At 45.3% G+C, this 24,515-nt stretch overlaps 3 protein-coding genes across 6 annotated transcripts; all 3 read right to left on the bottom strand.

Annotated features, from left to right (window-relative positions):
* Positions 1-728: 728 nt before the first annotated feature.
* On the bottom strand, positions 729-3,919 carry polr1c (RNA polymerase I and III subunit C). The gene is made up of 9 exons (XM_028988594.1): positions 3,808-3,919; positions 3,612-3,683; positions 3,426-3,533; positions 3,217-3,349; positions 3,001-3,120; positions 2,535-2,687; positions 1,843-1,992; positions 1,264-1,380; positions 729-1,184 (listed from the first exon to the last, which is right to left on the bottom strand). Exons 1-9 carry the CDS (start codon positions 3,877-3,879, stop codon positions 1,066-1,068), a joined length of 1,044 nt encoding a protein of 347 aa, XP_028844427.1. The 5' UTR covers positions 3,880-3,919; the 3' UTR covers positions 729-1,065.
* A 980-nt stretch (positions 3,920-4,899) lies between these two features.
* Positions 4,900-10,502, bottom strand: LOC114795378 (G protein-regulated inducer of neurite outgrowth 2). 3 transcript variants are annotated; one of them, XM_028988579.1, is made up of 3 exons: positions 10,357-10,502; positions 10,090-10,238; positions 4,900-8,388 (listed from the first exon to the last, which is right to left on the bottom strand). In XM_028988579.1, exon 3 carries the CDS (start codon positions 8,379-8,381, stop codon positions 7,005-7,007), a length of 1,377 nt encoding a protein of 458 aa, XP_028844412.1. In that variant the 5' UTR covers positions 8,382-8,388; positions 10,090-10,238; positions 10,357-10,502; the 3' UTR covers positions 4,900-7,004. The 3 variants fall into 3 exon arrangements, with proteins under 3 accessions (XP_028844412.1, XP_028844414.1, XP_028844413.1); XM_028988581.1 differs by having other exon boundaries at positions 10,353-10,368; XM_028988580.1 differs by lacking the exon at positions 10,357-10,502 and having other exon boundaries at positions 10,090-10,327.
* A 3,463-nt stretch (positions 10,503-13,965) lies between these two features.
* LOC114795372 (rap1 GTPase-GDP dissociation stimulator 1) lies at positions 13,966-23,997 on the bottom strand. Of its 2 annotated transcripts, none has more exons than XM_028988560.1 (14): positions 23,768-23,997; positions 22,200-22,304; positions 20,799-20,921; positions 20,398-20,523; positions 20,135-20,263; positions 19,491-19,616; positions 19,001-19,144; positions 17,275-17,406; positions 16,835-16,969; positions 15,997-16,122; positions 15,504-15,643; positions 15,177-15,303; positions 14,813-14,941; positions 13,966-14,716 (listed from the first exon to the last, which is right to left on the bottom strand). In XM_028988560.1, the coding sequence occupies exons 1-14, from the start codon at positions 23,778-23,780 to the stop codon at positions 14,589-14,591; spliced, it is 1,683 nt and encodes a 560-aa protein (XP_028844393.1). In that variant the 5' UTR covers positions 23,781-23,997; the 3' UTR covers positions 13,966-14,588. The 2 variants fall into 2 exon arrangements, with proteins under 2 accessions (XP_028844393.1, XP_028844395.1); XM_028988562.1 differs by having other exon boundaries at positions 22,177-22,304; positions 23,768-23,996.
* Positions 23,998-24,515: the final 518 nt, after the last annotated feature.

The following is a 24,515-nucleotide window of genomic DNA, read 5'->3' as shown; positions in this document are numbered from 1 at the left end:
AACGTTAATTTGTTTCCATGATGAACACAGACATATCTGTTAGTTTTCTCCTGAATAGCATATATTGCATTAAGGAAAATGTTTTTAATCATTCCATTTCACTTACCGTACACATTACGTGGCTAAATAAAAACTTGATTTTGACCGCCCTATATAAAACTTACAAAGCGTTTGCTAACGTAACGGAGCACTTCTTCTAGATTCGGAGCGATAAACAGTAAGGTCTGTTTGCCAATTCTATGTATCTTGGAGGGGAGGAGCTAACTAGCCACCCAGCTCTTTTTAAAAGCACGTAATCATATCTTAACAATGATTAAAATGGGAGGAGTTCACAGGCAAGACTGCAATTCTGCATGATTTAACCTGGTCCGGCCAATACATCACATGTCCAGGTGTAGCAGTGTCCACCATTCCCGTTTCCCTCCTTTATACGCCTGTTTCAGTCTGAATACTTTGATCACAGCACCATCAGCACACATGTTATAGTCATTTATGTGACCACATCTGCAGCCAATCCACATCCAGACAGATTATCATTACTTCAACTCAAAGAGTTTGGTCTCTTTCTTCCCTCAAATAACACACTAAATATTTGACGATTCAATTTTGATCAATGTCATTATCTGAAACACTGAAATGTAGACTATATGGACTGTCTTTCATATAAGAACCTTTGCAATTCGACAATATACTTCTTGTTTAACGTCTTTCGTAAGCTCACCCAAAGATTGAAGAAAAAAGAAAAACTCTTTAATACACATATCCAATTACTCCCACTGGATATCACCACACAATACATAACCTTTCACATAACTTTTCACAATAGGATTTTCTATTTACAATCATGCAAGACAGATGTTTGACCGAGACTATTCATAATTTGCATTTAAGCAAATGTGAAATTTAAACCCTACTATCTGCCTTTTGTGTCCCATAAACTATATAGAAGGTTAGATCTATAACCTCTGCACAACTCAGTCTTTCAAAACAAAACCTGCTGCAGAGAGAGGATCGATCTCTCATTTCTCAAAAGGTCAACACTGTTTTGCTCCCAAGTCCTTCCTCTTACTCCATCTCCGTGGAGTCCAGCTCATTAAGGAACTTCTGGCATTTAGCCACAAGCACAGAGATGGCCTCGGTGACCAGCACATCGGGTGGCAGGATCCCAGTGGACTCTACCGAAACTGAAAAGAAACCAGCAGTTTTTAAAGGAACATAGTCGCCGTAAAATGAGGTCACCAAAGTCAGGAAAATGGAACATACAAATGAAATGGTCCCGCACTCTTCCAAGCTTAACCAAGTTCTTCAGATCATCATGCCTCAGAACCTCTCTGCTGCATGTGTCCAATCGGCTGTTGACCACCTTGGCAACTTGTTTCCCTGGAGAAACAAATAATGATTAAATAAAGATGAAAGTGTGTTGTATATTTCTGAGCATTACCTTTCACATAGTTAGAACTGAATTTCATGTAAACAGCGACCATGAGCGCGTGTGCGGTGAAAACAGAGGGGTCTGTACGTAAGGAGTAAATAACTGAAGATGGCTGGGGAAGTCCCCGAGAATGCCAACTGTCACAACAGGGTCCAAATCAACTGGACATTTGCAGCCAGAAAGCAATTTTTGATGGCCGATTACATTCAGTGAGCACACACAATCAAATTTAAGTTTTTCTATGGCTCAATAAATATGAAGCGTGTGATGCAGCCATTAACTGGCTGGCTATTACCTATTGTGCAAGTTTCTTTACCAAAACTTCAAGTGAACGTATGCACTTGATGCAATGAACTGAGTCACAATTAGCAGTTTTTAAAATGTCCCAAGATGTCCCTCTTGTTTCTTACCACCCCTGTTTTCAAGCTCGATGACACCAGGTGAGAAGCATCTCTTCAGCCTCTCTGCCTTCTCCCCTTCAACAGTCTGTAGCAACGTGATCTCAGGCAGGAGTCTGTAGCTGGCAGTGGCCACAGGGGAAAACTTGGCATGGTCTTTACCTGGGAAGACAGCAGAACTCGACAAACTCACAAGACCGAAATATAAATCTGTCGCAAGAGTTTTCACAGACTACAAGCAGAATTCCAGTGGAGCGGGCGAGCAATTCTGAGTACTTGAGTGTCCACATCTCGGGGGATCAGGCCAGATGAAGAATCGTGGCCGGGACTGAGAGACTCGCCACCATGTCACATCCTGACCTGAACGCACACTGCTCTTCTACACCCTTCATCTGTCTGCAGTTGTTCACACTGGACATTGCTAATCGCTGCATGAAGCATCTTAACCTACCGATTGCACATTGCAGTTTATTTTATAGTCTTCTAACCTCCATATCCACTACCCGGTGATGTATGCATTTATTGTTCATGCTGATCAATAATTCCTTTTTTTAACTTGCACTTAATTTATCACGTTTTAAGTTTATCTAAATTGTGTAAAGTCCACGTTTCACAGCATGTTGTAGCCTGTATTACTATGTGTGTGACAAATAAATGGAAACTAGACTGTGTGACACATACGTGGAAAAAAAAAAAATACTTACCTATACCCTTCACACAGTGCATGACAACGTCCAGCTCCTGGCCTGGTCTGAGCTGGGCTAGAAGAATATCATCATGGACAGGGCCAATTTGGGCATCAGCAAAAACATCAGCCTGGTTGCCAATGGGGACCCACTTCATATCCTTGGAGTACACTACGATTACACAATGAACAACAGGTTACAGGCGTCAGACAAGTTAAACTGCCAGCGTATAGGTGGATGTAAAGAAGATGGTTAAACAGTAAAATCTGTATGCAAGGAAGAACAAAAATGGCCATGTTTGCACTGGTGTCAGCAAGACAGCAGGATGGGGTGCTCATGATGGTGGAAACCAGTGTACCTCGAATTAAAATATTTATCATTGTCTTTTGAGCACATCAAAAATGTATCCATAAAACGTCAGGTAAAATGACATGACATCACGTGTGTCCAAACCCATAGAATGAAAAAGGCCCATGCATCTTACCCATGTGATTGAGGTAAAGCTCCCGAGGGTCTGAAGACTCTTTAGTGGCTCTGGGATTCCTTGTGCATTTGACTTTCAACTGCAACTGAATTGTGTCTATTTCTGTGCCCTCCTCATCACCTGCACAATGAAGCATTCACTATCTGAGCTCCCAATACATTAACATACCCAACCCAATTACCACCAAACTACTAACGGAAGAGCGGAACTCCGCACCGGCATTTCGGTATTCGAACAGCCGAGGATCAGCTTTGATGGGGATCAGCCCGAGTCGATGAGCAAGGATCTCGTCTTGAATAATAGACGTGTTATTGTACACGAAGACTTTCTCAACAGCCATTGTCGGGACCTGAATGTGGGAAAGATTTACATGTTGTAAAGCTTCCTATTGACTATGAATACAGATGCTGCACAGCTGTACACACCTCTGCCAGGAGGATCCGGCGGAATGCATTGGCCAAGGCGGCGTCCACTCCAATCATGTCGAACTCCATGGAAGTGTCATCCATATGCACAACCTCAATTCGAAAATTCTGAAAGGTGGGAGACAGGCGTGGACATAAGAACCGGCATGCATGTCAATGTGAGGACCACTAATGGCGTTTTCTTACCTTTTTGAATTTCTGCAAGCTCCACGCGTCATCGTAACCAGGGTAGTTACCAGGGTAATCCGTGGTGTGGACCTGAAGGAACACAGGCAATCATCTTATAACAGTTTATAACGTGATATAAAACTGTTCGCTGCAAATGACTGGCCTTTGCGATTAAGTCGGGGGAGCATTTAGGCTGCGGCAGCCTGCTACTCACATTCCTGACGCCAAATTCCGACAGAATCACCCTCTTCCGAATCTCGTCCACGTTGCTCATAGGCGCCGCCATGTTTGCGTGGAGCGCAGCGCTGCTGCTTCTTCTTCTTCTTCTGTGGTTGATTTAAAGAGTAGCGCGCAGGCGGCGACACGTTCCTGCTGCCGCCCTGCTGGTCTGGGTATAAAAAAATAAATAAACGTGACAAATTCGTTTAATATGATACATTTTTCATAAACAGGGACGTTTCACTGCATGTGCCTCTTGGGCTACATTATATTGCATTACATTCATTTATATGGATGTGTTGCATTTTAATTTGTTTTCGTGTACTAAAAGTTTTTATTTTTGTTTCATAACCGGTTCATTAAGTCAAATGGACAAATTGTGCTTGGTGATGGGAATGGCAACTTTATATATTTTTATCATTTTCTTTTTTCACCACTAGATGGACTCTCCTGAATACTGAATACAGGTAGACGTGTGGATTTTATTATTAGTGACTGAAAGTATGGGCCAGTAGTGGCCCCGAAATCAGAAGGTTGCTGGTTTGAATCCCGATTCACCAAGGTGCCGCTGAGGTGCAACTGAGCAAAGTCACCGTCCCCACACACTGCTCCCCGGACGCCTGTCATGGCTGCCCACTGCTCACCAAGGGTGATGGTTAAAAGCAGAGGACACATTTCATTGTGTCACTGCAGTGTTTCACAATGACAGACACTTCCCTCTCGGTTTTGGTCGTCCAGTAAACCTGGCCACTTTCTCCCCGTCAGTTCTTCGGTGTGCGTGTGTCTTATTGTAAGTCACTTTTGAACAGGGTGTCGTCAAAATGCTATAAATGTAAATGTTCCTCATTCATGTTCCTCAGCGCGGTGTACTTTTCTGAAATTCGCTCTAATGGTTGGACATCAGGCTACCAGAGAGATTAGTGTGGCCTGCACAGTTGCCCAAAAGTGACAAGCATATGCTTTAAAAAAAAAAGTCAGACAACATGATTCAGCCACAAAATGTACAATGTAATATATCATTTGTTTATTTTTTTTTACCATATTTAAATTGTACATTTAAAATAGTAGAATACATACAAAGGTGAGAAAGACAGAATTCTAGAAGTCATGACGTTGACACTTAGTTGATGCTTATTGCTAGCATTATTGGTCAAACACACTGTGGTGTCATGCTTTCTGTCCTTCACACGTGGTTCGGTGAAGAACAAAACTACACAGAGACGTTGCTTGATCCAACGTAGTGGAAAACGAACACGCTGGAACAACACTTGCAGCAGAGCTGGCGGCATTCGTCTGTCTGTAAGGATCAGTACACGTCTTAAAAATGAACATTGACAGACCCAGTCGACATAGGCAGCCCTTTAACAGTACCTGTGCCACACCTTCCGCCACCGGGTACCTACGATGTTGTAGTGATTGCCAGGCTTTACTTATGTTTGACCTAGACTACGTGCACAATTAAACACTTTACACTTTTAACCAGAGAATTTTTTTTTTATCTGAAATTGGATGTAGTGTTGGCTGGTAAAAGGCCTTGTATCAGAAATACACTGATCCATTTCCCATGTTGCCTTTCAGCACACATTAAAATGGCAAAAATTTAGGCTGTAGCGTTTAGCAAACATATTTCTAACATTATTTGATGCACCAGATCTGAAGCCATAGTGGTTTTATCATTATATACTTGCCATTTTCAGAAGCTTTGGTGTTTATTAGAGACCAAATAGGTATTAACAGGTTCAACATAGATTTTAAGAGAATAAGAGTAGCAGTAACATGCACAGCACTGTGTCCCAGACAGGACCAGTTTTACATGGTTAATGTCCAACAGGGTTCTCTGAAGCGAGTTTGAGTCATGATTTATAGCGTAGTCTCAGTTTTTGACGTGTTCGCTTGATGTCGCTCAATCCTGAAAAATATGTGTAGCTGTACTTGATGTTATGTCTGCAAACAGGTAACTGCATGATGAAGCCAAGCCATGCATGGCTTTAAGTGCAACATTTGCACAATATTCGTACAATTGTGAGGATGGAGGTACTGTTTGTGTAGAATTGATGTGCACTGTTACTTTGAACTCCTTTCAATGCTTCACATGAAAAGCCCTTCATGCTTAAAGACTGTTGTGGATGAGTGGTAGATTAGGGGGCCTATTTCAGAGGTGCTATATAAAACGTAGCAAGGTGGGGAGTGTTCTCGAAGGTCAGATTCATTAGAGTGCGTGAATTTTGAATCTAATCCACCTTTATGTTGTGGTTTGGTTGTGGGCGTGGTTCCCAGAGATCACAGGGGAAATGGAGGAGGAAGGGAGGCAAAGGCATCTTGCACATACACTTGCGCATTATACATACAGGCAGGAGGGGGATTCAGTTTTCCAGAATGAGAAAGTAGGGTGTATGACAGCTGTCAGTCATCCTCATGGGCGCTTCCCATTTCAAACTTTCATCTTGTGGGTTCGGAAATAATTACACACAAATAATTACACAAAAAGGACAAGGTCGGTAGTTAGATCCTCCTCTCCAGGGGAAAAATGTTTGTAATTTACTGTAAATTACCGCACTATTTTTGAACAGGTGGGGGACTATATCTTGCTCACTGATATATAAGGTCAAAGACGTCAAGAAAGCAGCAGGATCGAATGATAATGATATTTGCGCATTGGTGTAATTAAATCATTTAGAATGAGGGTGTAGCGAGCATCAGGCCCCTCATATTTCAAACTTCAGAATATCATGATCGTGTTCTGGGTTATTCACCCCCAAAACAGTTCTTTCTGTTCATGTAAATCCTGACGATGTCTTTGACTTTATAGTTTTATAGCTGCCCATGGCACCAAATCACAGGACTGCTGTGAACCCTTCATTTGACAGACTGCTTGTTGCGTAGGTTGTCGTGCATTTTTGGTTTTCTTTTCGGTCGTCTTTTGTGTTTTTGGCCACTGAGGCACGTTTCTTCTCATCTATTTAAGTTTTGCGCCCCTCCCTCCCCCCGTGGCATTACAATAGTGCCCTCGATGTTGCATTAGCGAACGCGCCCCATGAGCTGCATGTAGCAAAGGAAGACAGGCACAGTTTATCGCCTTGTCACGTTATTACTACTTAGCAAACATTGGCTTGTCCCAGAAGATAAAAAGCCATTTTCCACGCAAATTTACCAGGCAACACCAACGTCCCCTGCTCCATGACATTCTGGTTGTTAATCCACGGCAGTTGTGGTGCGGGTGCAGCAGGCTGGGCCTTGAAGGGCCCCCATCACGCCCCGCCTCTTGCTGCGCCTGTCTGAATGGCCGTCCTGCGAAATGGGCGTGTCCTGGTGCGACAGCTTGGCCGCCCGCACCGTGGTCTCCTTGATCTGCAGCTCCAGGTGCTTCTGGATGGCCAACCCCAGCTCCTCCGGGTCCACAGACGCCCCGTACACCTCCCACGTCATTCCCTCTGCGTCCCACTTCACCTCCTTCACTGGTGTCTTCTGGGAGGCGGAACCTGCCTTCCCCTTCTTCCCGTTCCTGCTGTCCTGTGCCAGGCAGACCTCCGGGAAAACATGGGACGGGGCCACGTCTGCGGGCCGTCCCGCCTGCACCCCTATGTCCCTGAGGTCACCGTGGGAGGTCATGGTCGCTGCATCCCTGGTGCTCCTGTCCTCCTCTCTCGCGGTGCGGCACAGCGGCATGTTACTGGGCCAGCTGCAGTCCGCTGGACAGCAGCGCAGGACGTGCTTGCCGTCCAGCCCGGTCTCGCTGACGGAGGACATGAGGCGGGGCAGAGCGAGCAGGGACGTGCTGGTTGCCACCTGGCCCTCTATGCCCACAAGGCGGGGCAGTAGCTGGGCAGGGGCAGGAATGGGCTGGTGGTGGCAGTATGCGGCAAACGTGTCCTCCATGGCCCCATGATGGACACAGCAGGACCCGTAGCTGACAGAGTCGTCCAGACGGTGACGCTTCACCTCCGCACCGGCGGCGCAAGGCGCTACGGAAGGCCGGCAGGACGTGGTGAGGGTGGTGCTCTGCGGCAGCTGAAGGGACTGTCGGCACATGGGCGCCGAGGCGGTCAACACTGGGGACGGCCGACTACAGCCGTTGTCCCCCGGGCGAGATGAGGCTGCGCCCTCTCGGAGCGCCCGTAGGCCTTCTGAGTGGCTCCTCTGCACCGGCAGACCGACAGGACCCAGCCTTTGTGCCCTGAGGTCCATCTGTGAGGACGAGCACCCTGGTGGCACGTCCCCAACGTCTTTGCCTTGTTTAATGTTCATGCTCTCCTCGTTGGCCCGCCTTGCCTCAGGCTCGGCGATGCTGTGCGGACGGGCTTTGCCGCGGACGGCTGCCTGATCCGCTGGGGTCTCTGCATTGCAGGTGGCTCTTGGCACGGTGTGCTGGCTGTCATTTTGATTGTCCTTGGCTGAGCAGACAGCGTCGCTGGGGCTCTGGCTCGGCTCCGCTGGCCGGAGCCGGTTGTTCGCTACCTCCGTGGAGCTTTTTGACAAAGGACGGATGACGTCTGGAGCAGTCCCAGGGTCACCGGTCTTGGTCCCGTTCGGAGGGAACGGCTCAGACGGAGGACATCCGGTCTCTGCCATAGAGTGTCTGTTGGAGGGAAAAAACAGAAATGCTGACATCTGTGTGCTGTGTGTGGATTTTGAGATATGTAAATGTCTAATTAAACATGTCTATTAAACCTTTATTACAACATACACTGTGAGTGTATGTTAATGTATGAGTTTCCTTGCCCTTATCACAACAGATAGAACGTCCTATCAGGCATGCAAAATGAATGTCGATGCACTAAACACTCACCTTTAAAAAAAAACAAATTAGTTTTTAGCTAAATGTAGAGAAACGTCCAGATACAGAAACGTCCATCTTTTTTTGCTTGTATAATCATTTTAAATAATCTGAATAATCTCAGTCCCAGACTGTAGTTTGATGAGGTTAAGACTGGACATTTAAGTGGGTCGGCTGAGGCAAGGAGGCCAGTGTTACAAGACAAAAGGAGGGGATAAAGGAGTGTACTTCACAACGGTAAGAAATTAAGGAGATGAGATTAGGTTTGGTTGTCCTTCTGCTGTAACATTTGGTTCTTTTGCAAACAGGTGGGTACCATTCTCAAGTGTGTGTGTGTGTGTGTGTGTGTGTTCACTGTTTTGAAAACAGTAATACCATACAAATAGGGTGTGTTATGTAGTAAACATTAAGATGTGTGCCTTTTTATAGGTAGGGAGGGCACAGTGAATAAAACCCATATTATTTTGTCAGAAGTGGTTTAATTGTAGACATTTGTGGTAAAGCAGAGATCTTCCAGTTACGACCTATTAGTCCTCACACCTATCACCGTTTGTATTCTGTGGGCCTTTCATAAAAGCTGAAACGCAAAGATTTACAGCAAAATAATATGGTTTCTTTTGTCATCATTCCACCTTGAACTAATACTGTCAGTGTAGGTCTCAACACCACAAATGGACAATTGATAATATGTGTTAAAAGACCATTTTTTTGTCAGTTTTTACAAATAAAAATGATATTCAGTTCTGCCAAGGTGAGGAGGGGGGTGTTTTTTCGACATCAAACCCCTTTAATATTAGTGCTTTCCAAACGTACATCAGCGTTATAGGAACAGCTGGACTAACTGTGCGTTCAGCATGGCATCAGGCCATCGTTGACCTCATGTGACCTCATGTGGGTTTTGTAATGGATGCGAGCCAATCTGTTCAGTTTGTTCCGAGGTCTCCAGACTTCAATTTAGCCAATTTGCTGGTCTGGTCCTGGGCCGAGCTCCCTCTGCTGGGCGCTAGACCTAGCGCTAGCCCCGGAAGCACTGACCGCAGCCAGAAACGAACCTGGAGAGGCTCCAGGGGGCAGGGCACTTAATCAGTGTGGAATAAATTTGATTTCGGTGGAGAACCAATAGAAAGGTTCCACTGCTTGTATTTTTAGCATTTGCCATTGCAACGCGACACAAATCAAACAGTCATAGGTGTCGTAATGTTACTTATGCAGACTGGTGGGTGTGACTGCTGCATTGGCAAATGTTTTTAGGCCTCCTGATGCATGCATGTCGTTTGGACTTTATAAGCAGCAAATGACAGAGCGGCATTTTGGTTAGAGACAGTGCGGCCCAACTTGTCCAAGGTCTCCATGAATTTTCAATCCCGCGAGTGCTAAAAATACACCTGAGGGTGACGCCCCCGCCCATTCATGCCCTCGGCACAGGGTGGAACGGGCCAGCCGCTCTTACATAAAAGATTTCAGCTTCAACGGGAAAAAGTGAAGCAGGTGAGTTCTTCTTACCTTTCAGAGGGGTTTGCGTCTTCTTCTACTTTCCTTTCTCTTCTTCGTCTTCTCCACTCTCACACCTTTTTTCATACCCCACTTTGCTTCTATCTTTTCTTAATGCTGGACTTCAGACCACCTCCTTGGAGCTGGCATCAGAGCCGGACCTTGAGGAAGACACAGACAGGCGGTCCCTCATTTCCCCACTTCCACAAGCCGGCATTCACTCACTCGCACGCGGTCACTCTCGCGGTCATTCAAGCCCTCGTGAAAAACCCCACCTACCCTCCCACCCTCCTGCCAGCCTCCTCCTCCGCCTCTGCTTTCCGCGACCAGAAAGACGGAGGCAGCCGTGGGGATAATCTTCTCGCTCATCTGATTAGAATCAAGAGCGGACCCAACCAGAGATCTTCAAATCCTGATCACAGAGACAGAGGGAGGGACTGTGAGAGCGAGAGAAAGAGAGAGAGAGAAGGGGGGGGGGTTGACTACGTTGGTGTGTGTAAGGAGGTTGAGACTGTGTATATGGTGGAGGTTTGGGGGGTGTGGCAGGATGGATGCTCTGGGGGGAGGGGCTTTGCCACTGCCACCTGAGAGACGGAGCTGAGTGAGAGATGCATGAATGGATGCAGAGGAAGAACGGAAGGCTCTGCCTGCCTTTTTCTCTCTCACTCTCTCCTTCGCTCACTTTTTTCCCTTTATACCCACGAGCCTGCTTCAGTTCCCCTCTTTTCTACCTATATCTTCCTCTGCCTGTTTGCTCTCATCTCTCTCCCAGCTAACCATCACTCTCCCCCCTGTTGCTATGGAAACAACATTGCTCAATGGGACTTGGATAGATGTTGTGAAGCAGCAGACAGGAAATGCTTCCGCATGGTAAAGGCTATAATCGTGGTTGTCAAGCGATGAGAGTAAATCTAATTTTGTTAGTATGTTAGTGCATGATGTAATGCATTTACTTTTTCATTCTGTCACAAACACTGTGAAAACTAAGTAACAAGGATGAAAATTGTACACTTACAACAAATGTCTGTGGTCAGACCTATTAACTCGGTGAAAGATATTATTATGAAGAAACAATGACTGAACTCGAACCACATGATACATTTGTTGTTTGAGGCTCACATTAACTATAACCTCCAGTTGAATTTCGAATTCTTTGTTTCTGACCCTGTCTTCGATGTGAACTACTGACACTTAATTTTCCAAAAGATTTTTAATCTCACTGAAGTCCACAACAGCTTTTGATTGTTTTTTTATGGTGTGTACTTCCATTGCTCAGCACTTGGCTTGCTTGCCCCTTTCTCAAAATTCTGCTCTCGCGGAGTTACATTTGGACAACGTTGAACAATCGTTACGTCCTTCTTGGCGGAGCTGTGAAGTTTAGGGAGTACAGGAGGATCAGGAGCAGTGCAAAGGCAGCAGAACATCTGGAGTAGAACGGCTCCAGATGCGGCAGGCTTAAGTGCCAGTAAACAGAGAAAACCATGCGAGACGGGAGGGGAATCCTGGATTAGATGCATTTTGTGTCCAACATATCACTGAAAAGAAGAATTGGTAAAGAAAATAAAAGAAGAATGTTAAACAACACCTGCCCTGGTTCAGAAACCTCAAAGTACCACGGATATAATGACCCACATGAAAGAGGCATATTTTATATCTGCTTCATATTAATTATCTATTATAATTATAATACAAAATTGGCACAAATAGATGATGATATTTGACGGCATCCACCAGTTTCACTTTTTTCTTCTGGACCTTGAATGTGAGATGACAACACTTATTCAGATGTCTTTAAAAAAAACCTGAATATTCGGGCCAATTCAATAATTAATCAGATGGTACATATTTCAAGGGAATTGTGTTTTTTTTTTTTTTTTTTGTCTATACACTTTGAAGCTCATTGTTCCCGCTGTAATGTCTCCAAACTCCCTGATCAAAGACCTCCTATGTAGCTGGTGGGTCAATGGAAGGTCACTAGTCTGAGGAGTTTTGGAAATGTACAGTGTCCCGAGGGGATTGAGGTCATGCGACTGGTCAGCAGAAACCAATGGAAATTGCAGCATTCTGACGGATCAGAGCACCCAGGTTGAATGAACGCTTCCTCCCTCCATACAGGCACGATTCCATGTTTACACGAATAACATTTAGCCAGCATTTGCAAAGAGCGGCAAGTTCGTGTCCAAAACTTCAACTTGACCTTCATTGTACGTGACAACGAAGTCCAGCTGTAACCTACAAGCACCACTGTCCACCAAAGTAAGCCGTACAGCATTTCCGTGTCCACACTTGTGGGACAAGAAAACTTCTGTTTGCTCTGAAAAGAGGATGTAAGCTGATCTTTATGCCTCTGTGTACATTGGTAGGTGAACGTGGGTACATGCAGTAATTATTAGCTAGGGGTACGTAATGTTCTGCGCACTAAACATCTACGCCTCTGACTCTTACTGTACGGTGTCTGTACGTTGTGGTACATGAATACATGAATACATGAATACAGTCGTCTCTAAGTAATGAAAGCCGCGCACACGTTTACATGCAACATGTTCAAATAGTCCAGAGGGCTAAAACGTTACTATCTGTTTCACAAAAGGAGAGTTGTTTTTTTTTACAGACTTGCCTCTGCCATGTTTCCCCCTCACTGTTGTCCGTCCAGACTCCAGAGGCTCAGTTCAGCTGCTGTGTGAAAGGTGTCCCTGCCGCTGGCTGAGTCACTCTGCACTTCCAAAGTGCACTATTGTTCCCGTCCCCCCGCTTGGCACGCCCTCTAAAGCACACCGCAGTCGCCACTGCGTTATCAGCAAGCATGTCAACTTCGCGCGTCCACACCAGGGACACGAGGAAGTGTCTGGAGGTGCGTGTTGGTTTACAGGTAAACAGGCTCATGCTCTGGAGAGAGCAGTTTGTGAATCGGCTGCTGCACTCGACGCCCCGCGATAAGATTCCACACTTGAAGGCAAGATTAAGGTCAAGCGAATGTCAAAGTGTTTAGGACTGCTGATGTCATCACATGGCACCCTCATCCCTAGACACACAGGAAAGGGAAAACTGGCTTATCCAGTTCCCGAGATTCGTCTCAGTGACACTAAGATAAGTGACAGCGTGGTTTTGATTCTGGAAGTCATCGATGGTCACCAATTGTGGAGGGGAGTTGCGGCTCGACATGCAGACCTGTTTCAGACCTGCTCCTATTGGTTTGTGCCTCGTGCTGAGGTGGTGTAGAGATGACGGAAAGCTCTAATGGCAGATCGCTGAAGATGCTGCTCTCCAGGCTCACGGCCCATTCTGCCATCCTCCTGCGGAGATGGCCCATATGCTAACCTTGAAGCAGCCTGCATGCCTCACGAACGCACCACCCGAACATCAACAACTATAACCTTCAAATAGTAATAGCTAATGACAGCACACTTCAAACAAGACAGAATTAAATGCTGTTTAGTTCATTAAAGGTTCAGCTTTGCCTTTTAGGCCCTGTCAACACTAGCTCAAATGTTACTGCAAATGTCCCCACCTAGTGGTTAGAGGGTGGAATGTCTCCACACCAGAGGAGATTTTGCCTTTTACACCACACATCCTTTTCTGCAGCTGCTCATCCAGGTCCTGCAGCTGGAATGAGTGGCTGTGATACAGGACTTGATTCAGGGTCTATCCATTGCCCTTTTTTAATCTTGTGCTCATAAAACACTTGTTCAATACTGCACCATGTGATCTGTGGTCGAATTGCCCACTGGAAATCTAGTTCTGTTTTCGGCAAACTGTATGTACCTCCTGGTATTGTTTTGTTACGTCATAGTCTGTCTTTTAAGCAATTTATATGACTTTTTCCCTGACCAATGAGGGAAAACCTTAAGAAAAACCAATTGCTTCTGTCTTTGAAATCATAGACACAGCTTTAAATGTCACCATGTGGTTGTTATTGCTTTAATATCCAGAAGCATCATTTACATATTGAATCCATAAACTATTGATATCACATTCAAATGCATTTTACTTCTAGATCAGATGTTGATTACAGTACAAGTGTTAACCTGCATGTACATGAGTAGTCAAAATGATTAATGATATTTCAAAAACATAGAAAATGAGCACACACCAAAGAACAATAACAGATTCTATTGTCACTACACTGCTACCAACCAGTAGCAGTAATAGTTTCTAAAGTGCGCACAGAAGAAGACGGCTCTATAACACCACTAGTCCTGCATGTTCCTTTTCATTAAGTGCTTTTTAAACTTTATGTTTTCAAGACGTTAATGAGTTAATGTTGTGCTTATGGCTAAAGGAAGAGGGCTCTTTAGCTCTATAATTGCATTACCAGGGGATAATGGTTCCAGAAGCTCTGCACTCCTTTCATGGTCGTCATGTGTCATCGTGTCTTTAGATGGCAACGTTCCCTTGTCACCTTGGGCAGGGTGGGTCAGTCTCCTTTAGGCTGGTGGCGTCAGCTGTGTATTTTAGCTGTGGACGGGATGGTGGCAAATGGCGCATACAGTCTGTGGTCTGGTTGGCCGGCCTTAGCTGGATTCATTGAGGACGGCCAGCACAGTGTCTGCCTGCGAGGCCAGCTTGGTGCTAGTGTGGCTTGAGAGCTTTGTGAGGGTCTCTTTGATGTTCAGGGTTTCCATCTCCTCCTTCATAATGCCTGACAGAAAGAGGAGCAGATAGAGGGAGTGACATGGCGTCCATCGTTTCCGTTCCTCTTTAAAGCAGAGATTCATGCAGTCACTGCTCTACTCACTGGAGTTGGCCAGGCTGCAGACGAGGCCCAGGGTGCTGAATTTGACCTCCACTGCCCCCACAGGATCTTCCAACATCTTCTGCAGCGTAGGCAGGAGATCTGCCTCCTTAAAAGGCTGCTGTACAGCATCTTTGTGCATGAAAGAAAGCAGAGTGATTATTGTTTTATACACTTTTCTTCTTTAAGTTGAACAAGTGCACAATCCACATAAATATGTGAATATCATACAAAGAAAAAAAGCTGCGCATTAGCACAGAGCTGCTCAAAGTTGAAGGTGGACATCTACAGCAGTGAACCATCCAAACCATCAGTTGTATGGTAGGTGGTAAGTGGACATCTCAAGCAGTCAAAGACTCAGCCTCACCAATGTCAATTGCAGAGGCAATCGCCAGAGCAACCAAAGCTTCATTCTGCATGATGACGTGCTCACTTGTTGCCATGGTGATGAGATGTCGCACCCCATCTGCCTTGATAACCGAGTGGATGACTTCCTGTCATCACACAGGGAGATAAAAAAAAAAAGCTTTAGAGAGAATGGACAGTGTGTATCGATCCAACTGTTGGTCCATATCGTTTTTTGTTTTTTTTTGCATTTCTTTTGAGCCGAATCTGGGCGCACAGCAGAGACAGACAGCGAGAGAGAGACAGACAGACAGGCAGGGCGATGGAGTTAGGCAGCAGCACAGCTCACCAGGGCCCGGCTGTGTCTAATGAGGGCGGCCAGCAGCCGGTTGGCTTCTCCTCTCACTCCAGCATGATCCCGTGCTTCACACCACTCCATTACCCTGGCCAACAAGGCTTCATCCTTTCCCAAAACTGCAGCTGCCTCCTCTGAGAGAGGGACAGAGAGAGGGGGTGGTACTGGGGATTCCCTACGATACTGTACGAACACATCAGAATAACAACAAACCTTTGGCCCATAATTAAGTTTGACGGGTCAAAGTAGGGGGGGTGTTTTCCATTGTCTTTATGCCGTTGTCTCACTACTGGGTGATTGTGGGTGTTCTGGGTGTTGTGGGAATTGCAGACATGACAGTAATAAGCAGTTTCATCAGTAAAATTACAGCTCCATATCGTGGTTATTTTTGAAAGTGCAATTTGCAGAGAGCTGTAAAGGATCAAGCTGTGACATTATTAAGACGACGCACGTCTTTAAAGAGCGCCACACGCCTTTCTTTCCTCACCCTGTCCGTCCGCCATCATGCGCAGCGTGCCCAGCAGTTTGAACTGAACAGGCGGCATGTCTGACCGCAGCAGCGCCCGGATCCTGTCCATCACGCCGTCCTCCAGCATCCGCACTTTATTTGTTGCTGTAGCACAAAGGGTCACATTACACACGGATGCCATACGTCAAATGTGTTTTAACGTAGTATTTTTAGAAGTACATGCCTTAACAGGAATCAGAATCACGTATTACACAATATCATAATTTTATTAATGCAGTAATCATTCATAAAGTAATCATTCGTATAGATTCACATAATGTGGCCATACAGGTCCTAGAGGTTAATCATTATCTACTAGGTCATTTATTCTGATATGCCCCAAACAAGAATTATTGTAGTACATAGGAGTACCAGTAGCATGTTTAGGACTGGTGTGTATTCAAATACTGCTCTTTTGACCAATGAGACAAGTTTATTCAACCTCTTTATTCAAATGAAATTTGAGTGTAAAGCAATCAATATTTTATCAATGTTTCAAAAATAATGAAGTTGTGTTTTTTTATAACCAGCACTGCTCTGAGATAGCAGTGTGCAGCGCTTAGTGAAACAGGGCAGCATGCGACGTGTCAGATCAGATTGGTGCGACTCTGTGTTGACCCCAGTTCCTCGGGAGCTCATTAGAATCATGAGCAGTCAGAGTAATAGGATGTTATCAGACTCAGCAGGAGAGTTAATTACTGAGGGCATCTGTGTCCACATTCATCAAAAGTACATAGGGCCCTGCACCGCTGGCTGCCTGTCGGTGTGGCTAAAAGTCGGGCGGAGGGCGTGAGCTGTGCACGGAGGCGCGCAGTACTTGGAATGGCCAGGTTCCGGAGCGCGCTGAGGCCGGCATGCTGCACGGACACGTCGCCCTCATCCACATGCTGCTCCAGCAGGTCTAAGATGTGTGGAACCACCCCGAGCTCCAACATCTTCACGCAGTTACTGTCTGAAACAGTCAGACCACGTGCCTTCAAATCATGCTCAAGATTCGACCAGTGTACAGCGTACTGAAACACAGTTTCACACAGACCCGCGATGGTGCGTTCATAAAAATGATGAAACAGGAATAAAACATTGTTCTGTTTGCCTAAAAGTCCCTCGCCCATTGTGTCTGAAGGAGTTTTAATAGGTTTCAAAAAGTGTGACTTCCACACTGATAACTATAATAACCCCTTCAAAAATAAAAGTCCTAATAATGAGAATGTACCAGTGTGCCTAAAAAGGCACAGAATTAGCAGGATATGATCTCACCGTTCCTGGCGAAGTTGGCGATGGCCAGAGCCCCAGAGAGCTGCAGCTGAGTGTTCGGAGATTGTAGCCAAGATAGAACATCCTGATACACGCTTCCCGTCCCCTCGCCAAAGCACTTCTGCATGGATTCATCTGGTGCACAGCACAGAGACAGTGTGAACAGAAGGTCAATGCCAAGGGTTGGATGTTCCATTTAGAGAACATTTCTCGGCCCAGGAATTATTTCGACTTGGTTCCATTGTAAAGAGCTAAAGATTTAAGATAGATTTTACTATGGCATTAAAGTTTTTTTCTCTTACATATACATACATACAATGGCTGTACTTGACGAGGAAGGAGGACACATATGTATGATGTCACAAAGTAAGTATGTATGTAAGTATGTATGTATATATGTATATGTGTGTGTGACATTAAGAAACACAGAGATTCCTTGTGGCCATGGGAAGAATTCCCCTTTAACTGACAAAATCGTGTCCATGTTTCCATAAAAGCATTGCTCGCACAGAAAGTTAATCTAAAGTGCCAGCATGGCATGAAATGACATTCTCTTGGCAAAAAGCATTTCATGCACATAATGACTTTGTCTTTGACTAAATGCACTGAGCGAAGGAAATTACTTTCTGTCAATGACAATAATACATACTGTGAACAAAATTGCTTTTTTGTCACCCAGCCTTCTCTCCAAATGACAGGTGCTGATGTCAATTTGGTGCACAAAATTAATCATTGATTTTGATATCTGTGAACAGAAAAAACTGACAACGTCTTGCTTATGTGGTCAAAATGTGATGGAAATTTAAGCTGATTTTTGATAATATAATTAAATTTGTTGCACAAATTGTGTCCCCAAGTATTACTGTGCATGGTACTTCATGGCAATCCTTTGCCCCAACACCAACCTTGTGACATTTAACTTCCCCCTCTCCTGCTGCATTTTTTCCAAGAACATGGCACACCAATTCTTGATTTTGTAAATAATGTTTATATATATATATATGTGTGTGTGTGTGTGTGTGTGTGTGTGTGAGTGTGTGTGTGTTTGCGTGTGTGTGTATATGTTGTTTTTCAAAGTAACCATTCAAAGTAACCAGTTACCATCAGTCCAGTTTAACATTCAGTGTATGCACTGCATGGCTCTGAAATGGTGGACAAACTTATCTCCTTAAATGCAAATTAGTTAGTGTGTGTTCATTGTGTGTGCTATTTCACACAAATGTGTAGTTAACATTGTTCAAACTTATTAGAATAGACATTTTTACTATATCTTCAAATTCCATCTGTGTCTGAGGCCTTGAAGAGGTTTCTGCATTTCAAGATTCTTGTGATGGAAGGGCTTTAGATAAATGTCCCATTTAGCATTATGGCATGCTGATGTATACAGTGAATTAATGAAATGTAGTCACTGAATAATAAAAAGCGAGCTGTCTGTGGTGCCGATTCATTTGGTTACACAAAGAAATCACTTTTGAAAATAGATTTTAATTTCAGAAAATCTGAAAACATCACTGCTGTGTGAAGTAATGCTGCTGTCATTCCACTGGTTTTATCCCAGCTTTAGTACTAGTAGCCAAACAACAGCAGCATATTAACAAATGTGTAGAATCAAATTATACTGTATAAACGAGTATTTTACCATTTAAATCAATTAAATAAAGGTCATTTTAACAGGCTTGGTCAAATGAACCAAAAAAAGAGCAGAAACTAAATTAATGCAGTGACTCACCTCCCAGCAAGAGAGACACAATGAGGTTTGAAGCTATTTTGATGCTACAGAGGTCATGAGGATCAGATCCTCCCTGGAGGTTTCGAATCATTTCCAATAGGGCCTCTGGTACGCCCGACTCTACAAACTGCAGCTTCAGCACATCTGTAGGCCATGGGGGACACACATAGAGACAGTTTAAATGACTGTAACTGCACACACTTGCACTTCAAGCAATACAGTCAATATATTTGTGCTCATCTCCATACACCGAACTGCACGATCAGATTTCAGCTGCTGCTGAAACAGGGAAACGTGTGTTGCAAATTAGAGGCTCCAGTACACTTACACTCTCATTCACCATCCCAGTCCCAAAGAAAATGTTTAAATGTGGCCACATGTATGGGTCTCTAACCCTGACCCATTCCTTGGCATCTAGCCAGAGAAGAATACAACCCAACCCTCTCTCACAGCCAGGCCAAAATGACTGAAAACCCGGCCCCTGTCTTACCGCTCTCTCCCAGCGATCCCAGGATCTCTAGTATGAGGTGGCGCCGCTCAGCATCAGGGGCGCGTTGCAACTGTGCTGTCAGGGCCTCTGCTATCTCAACTTCTGCCAGGGCATCCCGTGCAGCTTCTGTGAAAAGCACAGAGAGCGAGAGAGACCGAGAGAGAGAGAGCTTTTGTTAAAGCGTGTTGAATTGGTTGAAACCAGAAGCACATGAAAAAGGGACACCATTACTTGCGCCTTTTGTGCCGATATGCACAAAAGGATTATTACCCAACCGTTGACATTGTCAGAGTTACCCATCAGCCTCTGGGTGCTGGCTCTACCAAGTCAACACAAACAGAATTACCCGGCACCATCAGCAGTGGTTCTTTGGCCAGTAGTACACAGTAGGCTTGAATAGGGCAGTGGTGGCCTAGCGGGTTCAAATCCCAAACTGCCAAGGTCCACTAAGGGGACCACTAAGGTCCCCTTGATCAAGGTACCGTCCCCACACACACATTGGTGCACACAATGAAATGACAATCACTTTCACTTAACTACAATGAATCGGATGGTCTACAGGGTCTGTTGGATGTGTAGCAGCCTGTAAAGGTGTAATTCCAATTTTGTGTAATTCAATTAGCTTTTTTTTTTTGCTGACTTACCCATTTCGGCGAGGTTGCACAAAGCAAGCAGGCAAACATTGACTAGGGGGTCGTTCTCTGGGTAAGCCTGCATTATGGACACAAGTCTAGGGATCACCCCACTTTGAACCAGTTGATCCTGCTGAGCAGCTGTGGGGAAGACAGACAGAAGACTGTAGGGAGGACAGAGATACACAGGACTGAAAACGTCCCAGGTAAGCCTCCGATTTGCGAGGTGCATGATAAGAAGTGCCTGTGGCGGTGACGGTGGTGTCTCAACTCACTGTTGTCGAAACAGATGCGCCCGATAGCCCTGCCTGTGTGCAGCAGCAGGTCCTGGTCTTTACTGTTGAGCAGTGGCAGTAACGCCATCACCAGGCCTGCCTCGACACAGCTCTCTCTTACAGCACCTGTTTATAGATCATTGGTATTGTTACATCTTGTTCTCTCTACATGAGGAGTAGCACCTAATTGCATGTCATGTGATTAGGTTGTACGTTCTTGTGTGAATAAAGTTGGAGTTGGAGTTTGGGTAAGAAGCGAGTGTTTGAAGAATGTTATTACCATGTTCTTTGAAGAGTCAATTCTCCAAACAGTGTAGTTAGAAGCATCATGGGATGTCATGTAATTCTATATTGATGTGTCTACACTAAGGGGATTATGGGCTTGTGGACTCCTAGCTTACCTTCCCTGGCCATCTCTGCCACAACCAGAGCCACCTGTGAGGTAAGCGGACTGTTCTTCCTGAGAGTGCTGGCCAGGGTGGGCAGGATGCCGCTGGAGGCGATCTTCTCTGCGGCACCCTTCTCTGCGGTGGGAAGCAGGCCATCGTTACTCTACCACTCACGCTGTGTGTGCTGGTGTGTGATAAGCCATTTGCAGATGCTGTAGCCCACATTGTGTCAGGCTTAAGGTCAGAGGTGTGAATGATAGTGGCAACGGATCCAGAGAAAAAAACAACGGCTTCACCTGTGTGAAGCCAGGTCAAGCTGTCATTGGGGCCGTGCTGCTATGGTAACGTCCCCTTTGTTCGGGAGGAGTCGCTTCAGCTGGAAATAAATGGGATTGTGACTCTGGCAGGCTTTGGAGGAAGAAGGAAACAGGACAGTGGCACAGTGAGACTGTGCATCGCCTTCTGTGCCGGTGAGTTCTGACTGTCAGACGATAAATGCAGATTAGTGCTTGTCTCCCTGCTCCAGATATGCAGGAATGAGGCCAGCCTGGCACTCTACTGCCCAGAACAAGCAGAGCACTTTAAATCCACAAGGAATTTCTGGATCTGCCGAGCACTAATGCACAGATACTGGAGCTCAATGAGTGAGTGGTAAAGGGCTTAAAACACTGTAGGGGTGCTCCTCACACAACGTTCTCACTCATGCATGTGATGAGGGGCTTTTTATAGTTGCAGATGCTCTGCATGAGATGGCTCAGTGGCTTGTGTTTAAGCTAGCAGTAGCAGAACCTCTATAAACCAGTTTGTTCAATCAAATGCAGAGATTTATTAGCTAAAATGTTAACATAGGGGTAGTTCTTAAACTGTGGTCCATTTTTACCTCTGGGAAATAAAAGATGTATATCAAAAATTCACATAAATCAATTGCTGTGGTTTATTTATTTCTCGTTCCAATTTAAATTATATAGATATGAAACATTCTGATCAGTAAAGATACATTTTGTGGTGTTTCTTTTATTTATATCAGCAATGTATATATCAGATTAGTATTCTATTTCATATGTTGGAAATGACAGTAAACCCAAGCGACAGGAGTTCTTTCTATGAAAAATCTTATTTAAATTATACATTTGTTTTAATATTATAAAAAATTATTGAACTATTAATAATTGTTATAAGTGCTTCTTAGTGTGAAATAAGCTCAAATAGAACAGCCAAAGCACAAGACATACTGTGCACTTTAGTCAAACTCTGAACCCTTTCACTTTTAAAGCAGCTTGTAATTCCTGATGTAGCTCATTGTGACAGGGATTCTGTGATCAGCCTAATTCCTCAGGTTGGTAGGTAGATGGATTCAGAGAACGTGTAGGCCTGCAGTCTGTGGTCTTACTGCATTGGCTGGGACACACTCACTCTTCTCCAGCAGGGTGTCCAGCACGGTGTCCAGATGGGGCTTTAGCTCCTCCTCCACCAGCTCTGTGCTCACGCTGATGGCCTTCAGGGCCTCGCTCAGAGACTCTGGAACAGAAACACAGGACATTAATGGGATGTCCTGGATCTTTTCGACCACTTGTCTGTCTGTCACATCTGATGCCTGCAGTCGGCTACTGCAGACAACAAGCGATATGTGCCCCTTCTAATCGGTCCTGGGTGATATGCTAAACCTGAAAATAAGGCCAAATCAGACCCAAAGTGTCAAAACATTAGTTCTGCAGAGTAGGATTACAGGATGATACTGTTCAATGGCATAATTAATGTTTTTTCAGATATGGGACCATATCTGAAATGCCATCAATGTCTACTGGTGTTTTCAATTCATGTGAATTGTTGAATTATTTTGATATTGTATATAAGTGGCCTTACACAAGTGCACCAGCATAAACATCAGTCTAAAATAGATGGCGGTAGCTATAGTAAAACAAAGCTCAATGCTTTTGCAGAATGATGACATGATGTCCATGCATATGACACACGGTCTTCTGCAGACTTTGACAGTGCATCTGCAGAAAAATGGATTGCTGCACAGCTACTACAGGCAACATAATTTGTCACTCTTATGATCTGTCACTTTCACTTGGCATGAATCATCTGGCACCTTTATCTGAGATTGTGCGTCTGGACAAGAGTGCTCGGTGCTACACAGGAATTAGTCATTCTACCCGCAAATTGGTGGCCTTTAATAAGCAATCAGAGATTCTATGTGAATAGCCCACACCTGCTGCGCCGCCATGCATCGCACGGCAGGGGATTTGTTGTTGTTGTTGTTTTTATTTTATGCATTTATTCTCATTTTTGATTGATACAGGGGACCAGGATGTGAGGTCAGAATGAATGGATAAGACCCTCCCATACTGCACACAGATGAGGGCTTCAGAGAAGGAGCGGACTGTGTCACGGAGAGTAATCACTCAGGCTAATCCCTGGTAATCAGAGTGGAAAATAGCCGTTCACCATGACGCTTTCGGTGTACATCAGCCAGTTCATCCAAAACACAGCTGTGGTGCTACCACCCACACCCATGCTTGCCCCCCCCTCCCTTGTTCGACTCGAGGGGGGGTGGGCTGTTGGGACTGAGTACAGAGGGAGGCAGGGAGTGTCTGCCCATGTACAGTGATGCATTAATCAGTTTCGGGGGAAACACAGGGAGCCCCATCCTGTGGTCCTTACGCCTGTAGGGAGACAGGTTCACAGCATGTTCCTATTTACACCTACCCTGATTCCGAGATTCGCTCCTGCTCCACATCTCCAGCACTTTCTGTACTATAATGGAATAGAATAATCCCAGCTGCACTGTCTGCAGAGACTTTAACATGACCTTTGGGGTATCAGTCGGAGTGAACCCTGTGTTTTTCCACATGCCCTCAGTCTCTCTGCTGTCGGTATGTAGCCCAGGATGTAAAGAACAACCAGCAGCATCCAAACCAGCCCAAGCCAAGATAAAGCTATAAAGAACGGTCTAGAAAACAGGCTTAGTCACTCACCCATATCTGCCATGGCTGCCGGTCCACGGTGTCTCCCTGTGTCTGTCTCTGGTCTCTCTGCCCCTCTCTGCTGCTGAGCTAGTGGATGTGTGTGTGTGTGTGTGTGTGTGTGTGTGTGTGCGCGCAGACTCAGTAAAGAACACGGAGCAGCCCTTCTCCAGGCCAGGCGAGCTCCAGCATCCAGATGAGCCCAGTGGTTCCCCCTCTCTCTGCCCCGAGCCTTTTCCCCCGACGCCCTCCTGTCTCTCCGCCGCCTATGATTCCCCCTCGTCCCCCCGTCTCCCGGCTCTCTGTCTGCCTGCCCCTCGTCCCTGCTCCCACACTGGCTCCCCGTAATGCTCTCTAAATCCCAAATCTCCTCAAAGCTCATCAGTCGCCAATTAGTGTGCGGGAGACGCGGTGAGTAAAAGACGTGAGGCGCTCTGCGGCCTTGGAGGTGTGTGTGTGGCCGCCAGACCCCAGCACGGTGAGACATTTTCATACAGGACCTCAGCTGGTGTTGAGATGACAGCGCCACACATCTTCGTCGCCTTCTCCATATTCCAAGCAGGGTCGTTCTTGAAAGTCGCTGAAAGCCTAATCAAATAGCAGAAACAGAGCGGCATTTTAATCTTAACGTGAGAAATTATTTTAATTGTCAGCGCTTTTGCAGGATGTCTTCTATTTTTATCTTCTGCAATTCTGTTTCTGGACAGATGGTGTCAGTGTAGCTTCACTTTCCCTCCCCATTCCCTCAGAATTGCAACCA

This window comes from Denticeps clupeoides, chromosome 8, assembly GCF_900700375.1.
Source record: "Denticeps clupeoides chromosome 8, fDenClu1.1, whole genome shotgun sequence".
Lineage (NCBI taxonomy): Eukaryota > Metazoa > Chordata > Actinopteri > Clupeiformes > Denticipitidae > Denticeps > Denticeps clupeoides.
Note: the sequence above shows the minus strand (reverse complement) of the source record. Positions and strands in the feature narration are given on the sequence as shown.

Bases quoted from the DNA above. Each gene is read 5' to 3' on its own strand.
- polr1c (XM_028988594.1), bottom strand. From the start codon at position 3,879: ATGGCGGCGCCTATGAGCAACGTGGACGAGATTCGGAAGAGGGTGATT. The intron at 3,350-3,425 runs GTGTGTACAGCT...TCCCACATTCAG, and splicing joins GCCGGATCCTCCTGGCAGAG to GTCCCGACAATGGCTGTTGA. The intron at 3,121-3,216 runs GTGCGGAGTTCC...TTCATTGTGCAG, and splicing joins GTTCGAATACCGAAATGCCG to GTGATGAGGAGGGCACAGAA.
- LOC114795378 (XM_028988579.1), bottom strand. From the start codon at position 8,381: ATGGCAGAGACCGGATGTCCTCCGTCTGAGCCGTTCCCTCCGAACGGG.
- LOC114795372 (XM_028988560.1), bottom strand. The intron at 20,524-20,798 runs GTAAGCTAGGAG...ATCTATAAACAG, and splicing joins GGCAGAGATGGCCAGGGAAG to GTGCTGTAAGAGAGAGCTGT. The intron at 14,717-14,812 runs GTGAGTAGAGCA...TCTTTCTGTCAG, and splicing joins CTGCAGCCTGGCCAACTCCA to GCATTATGAAGGAGGAGATG.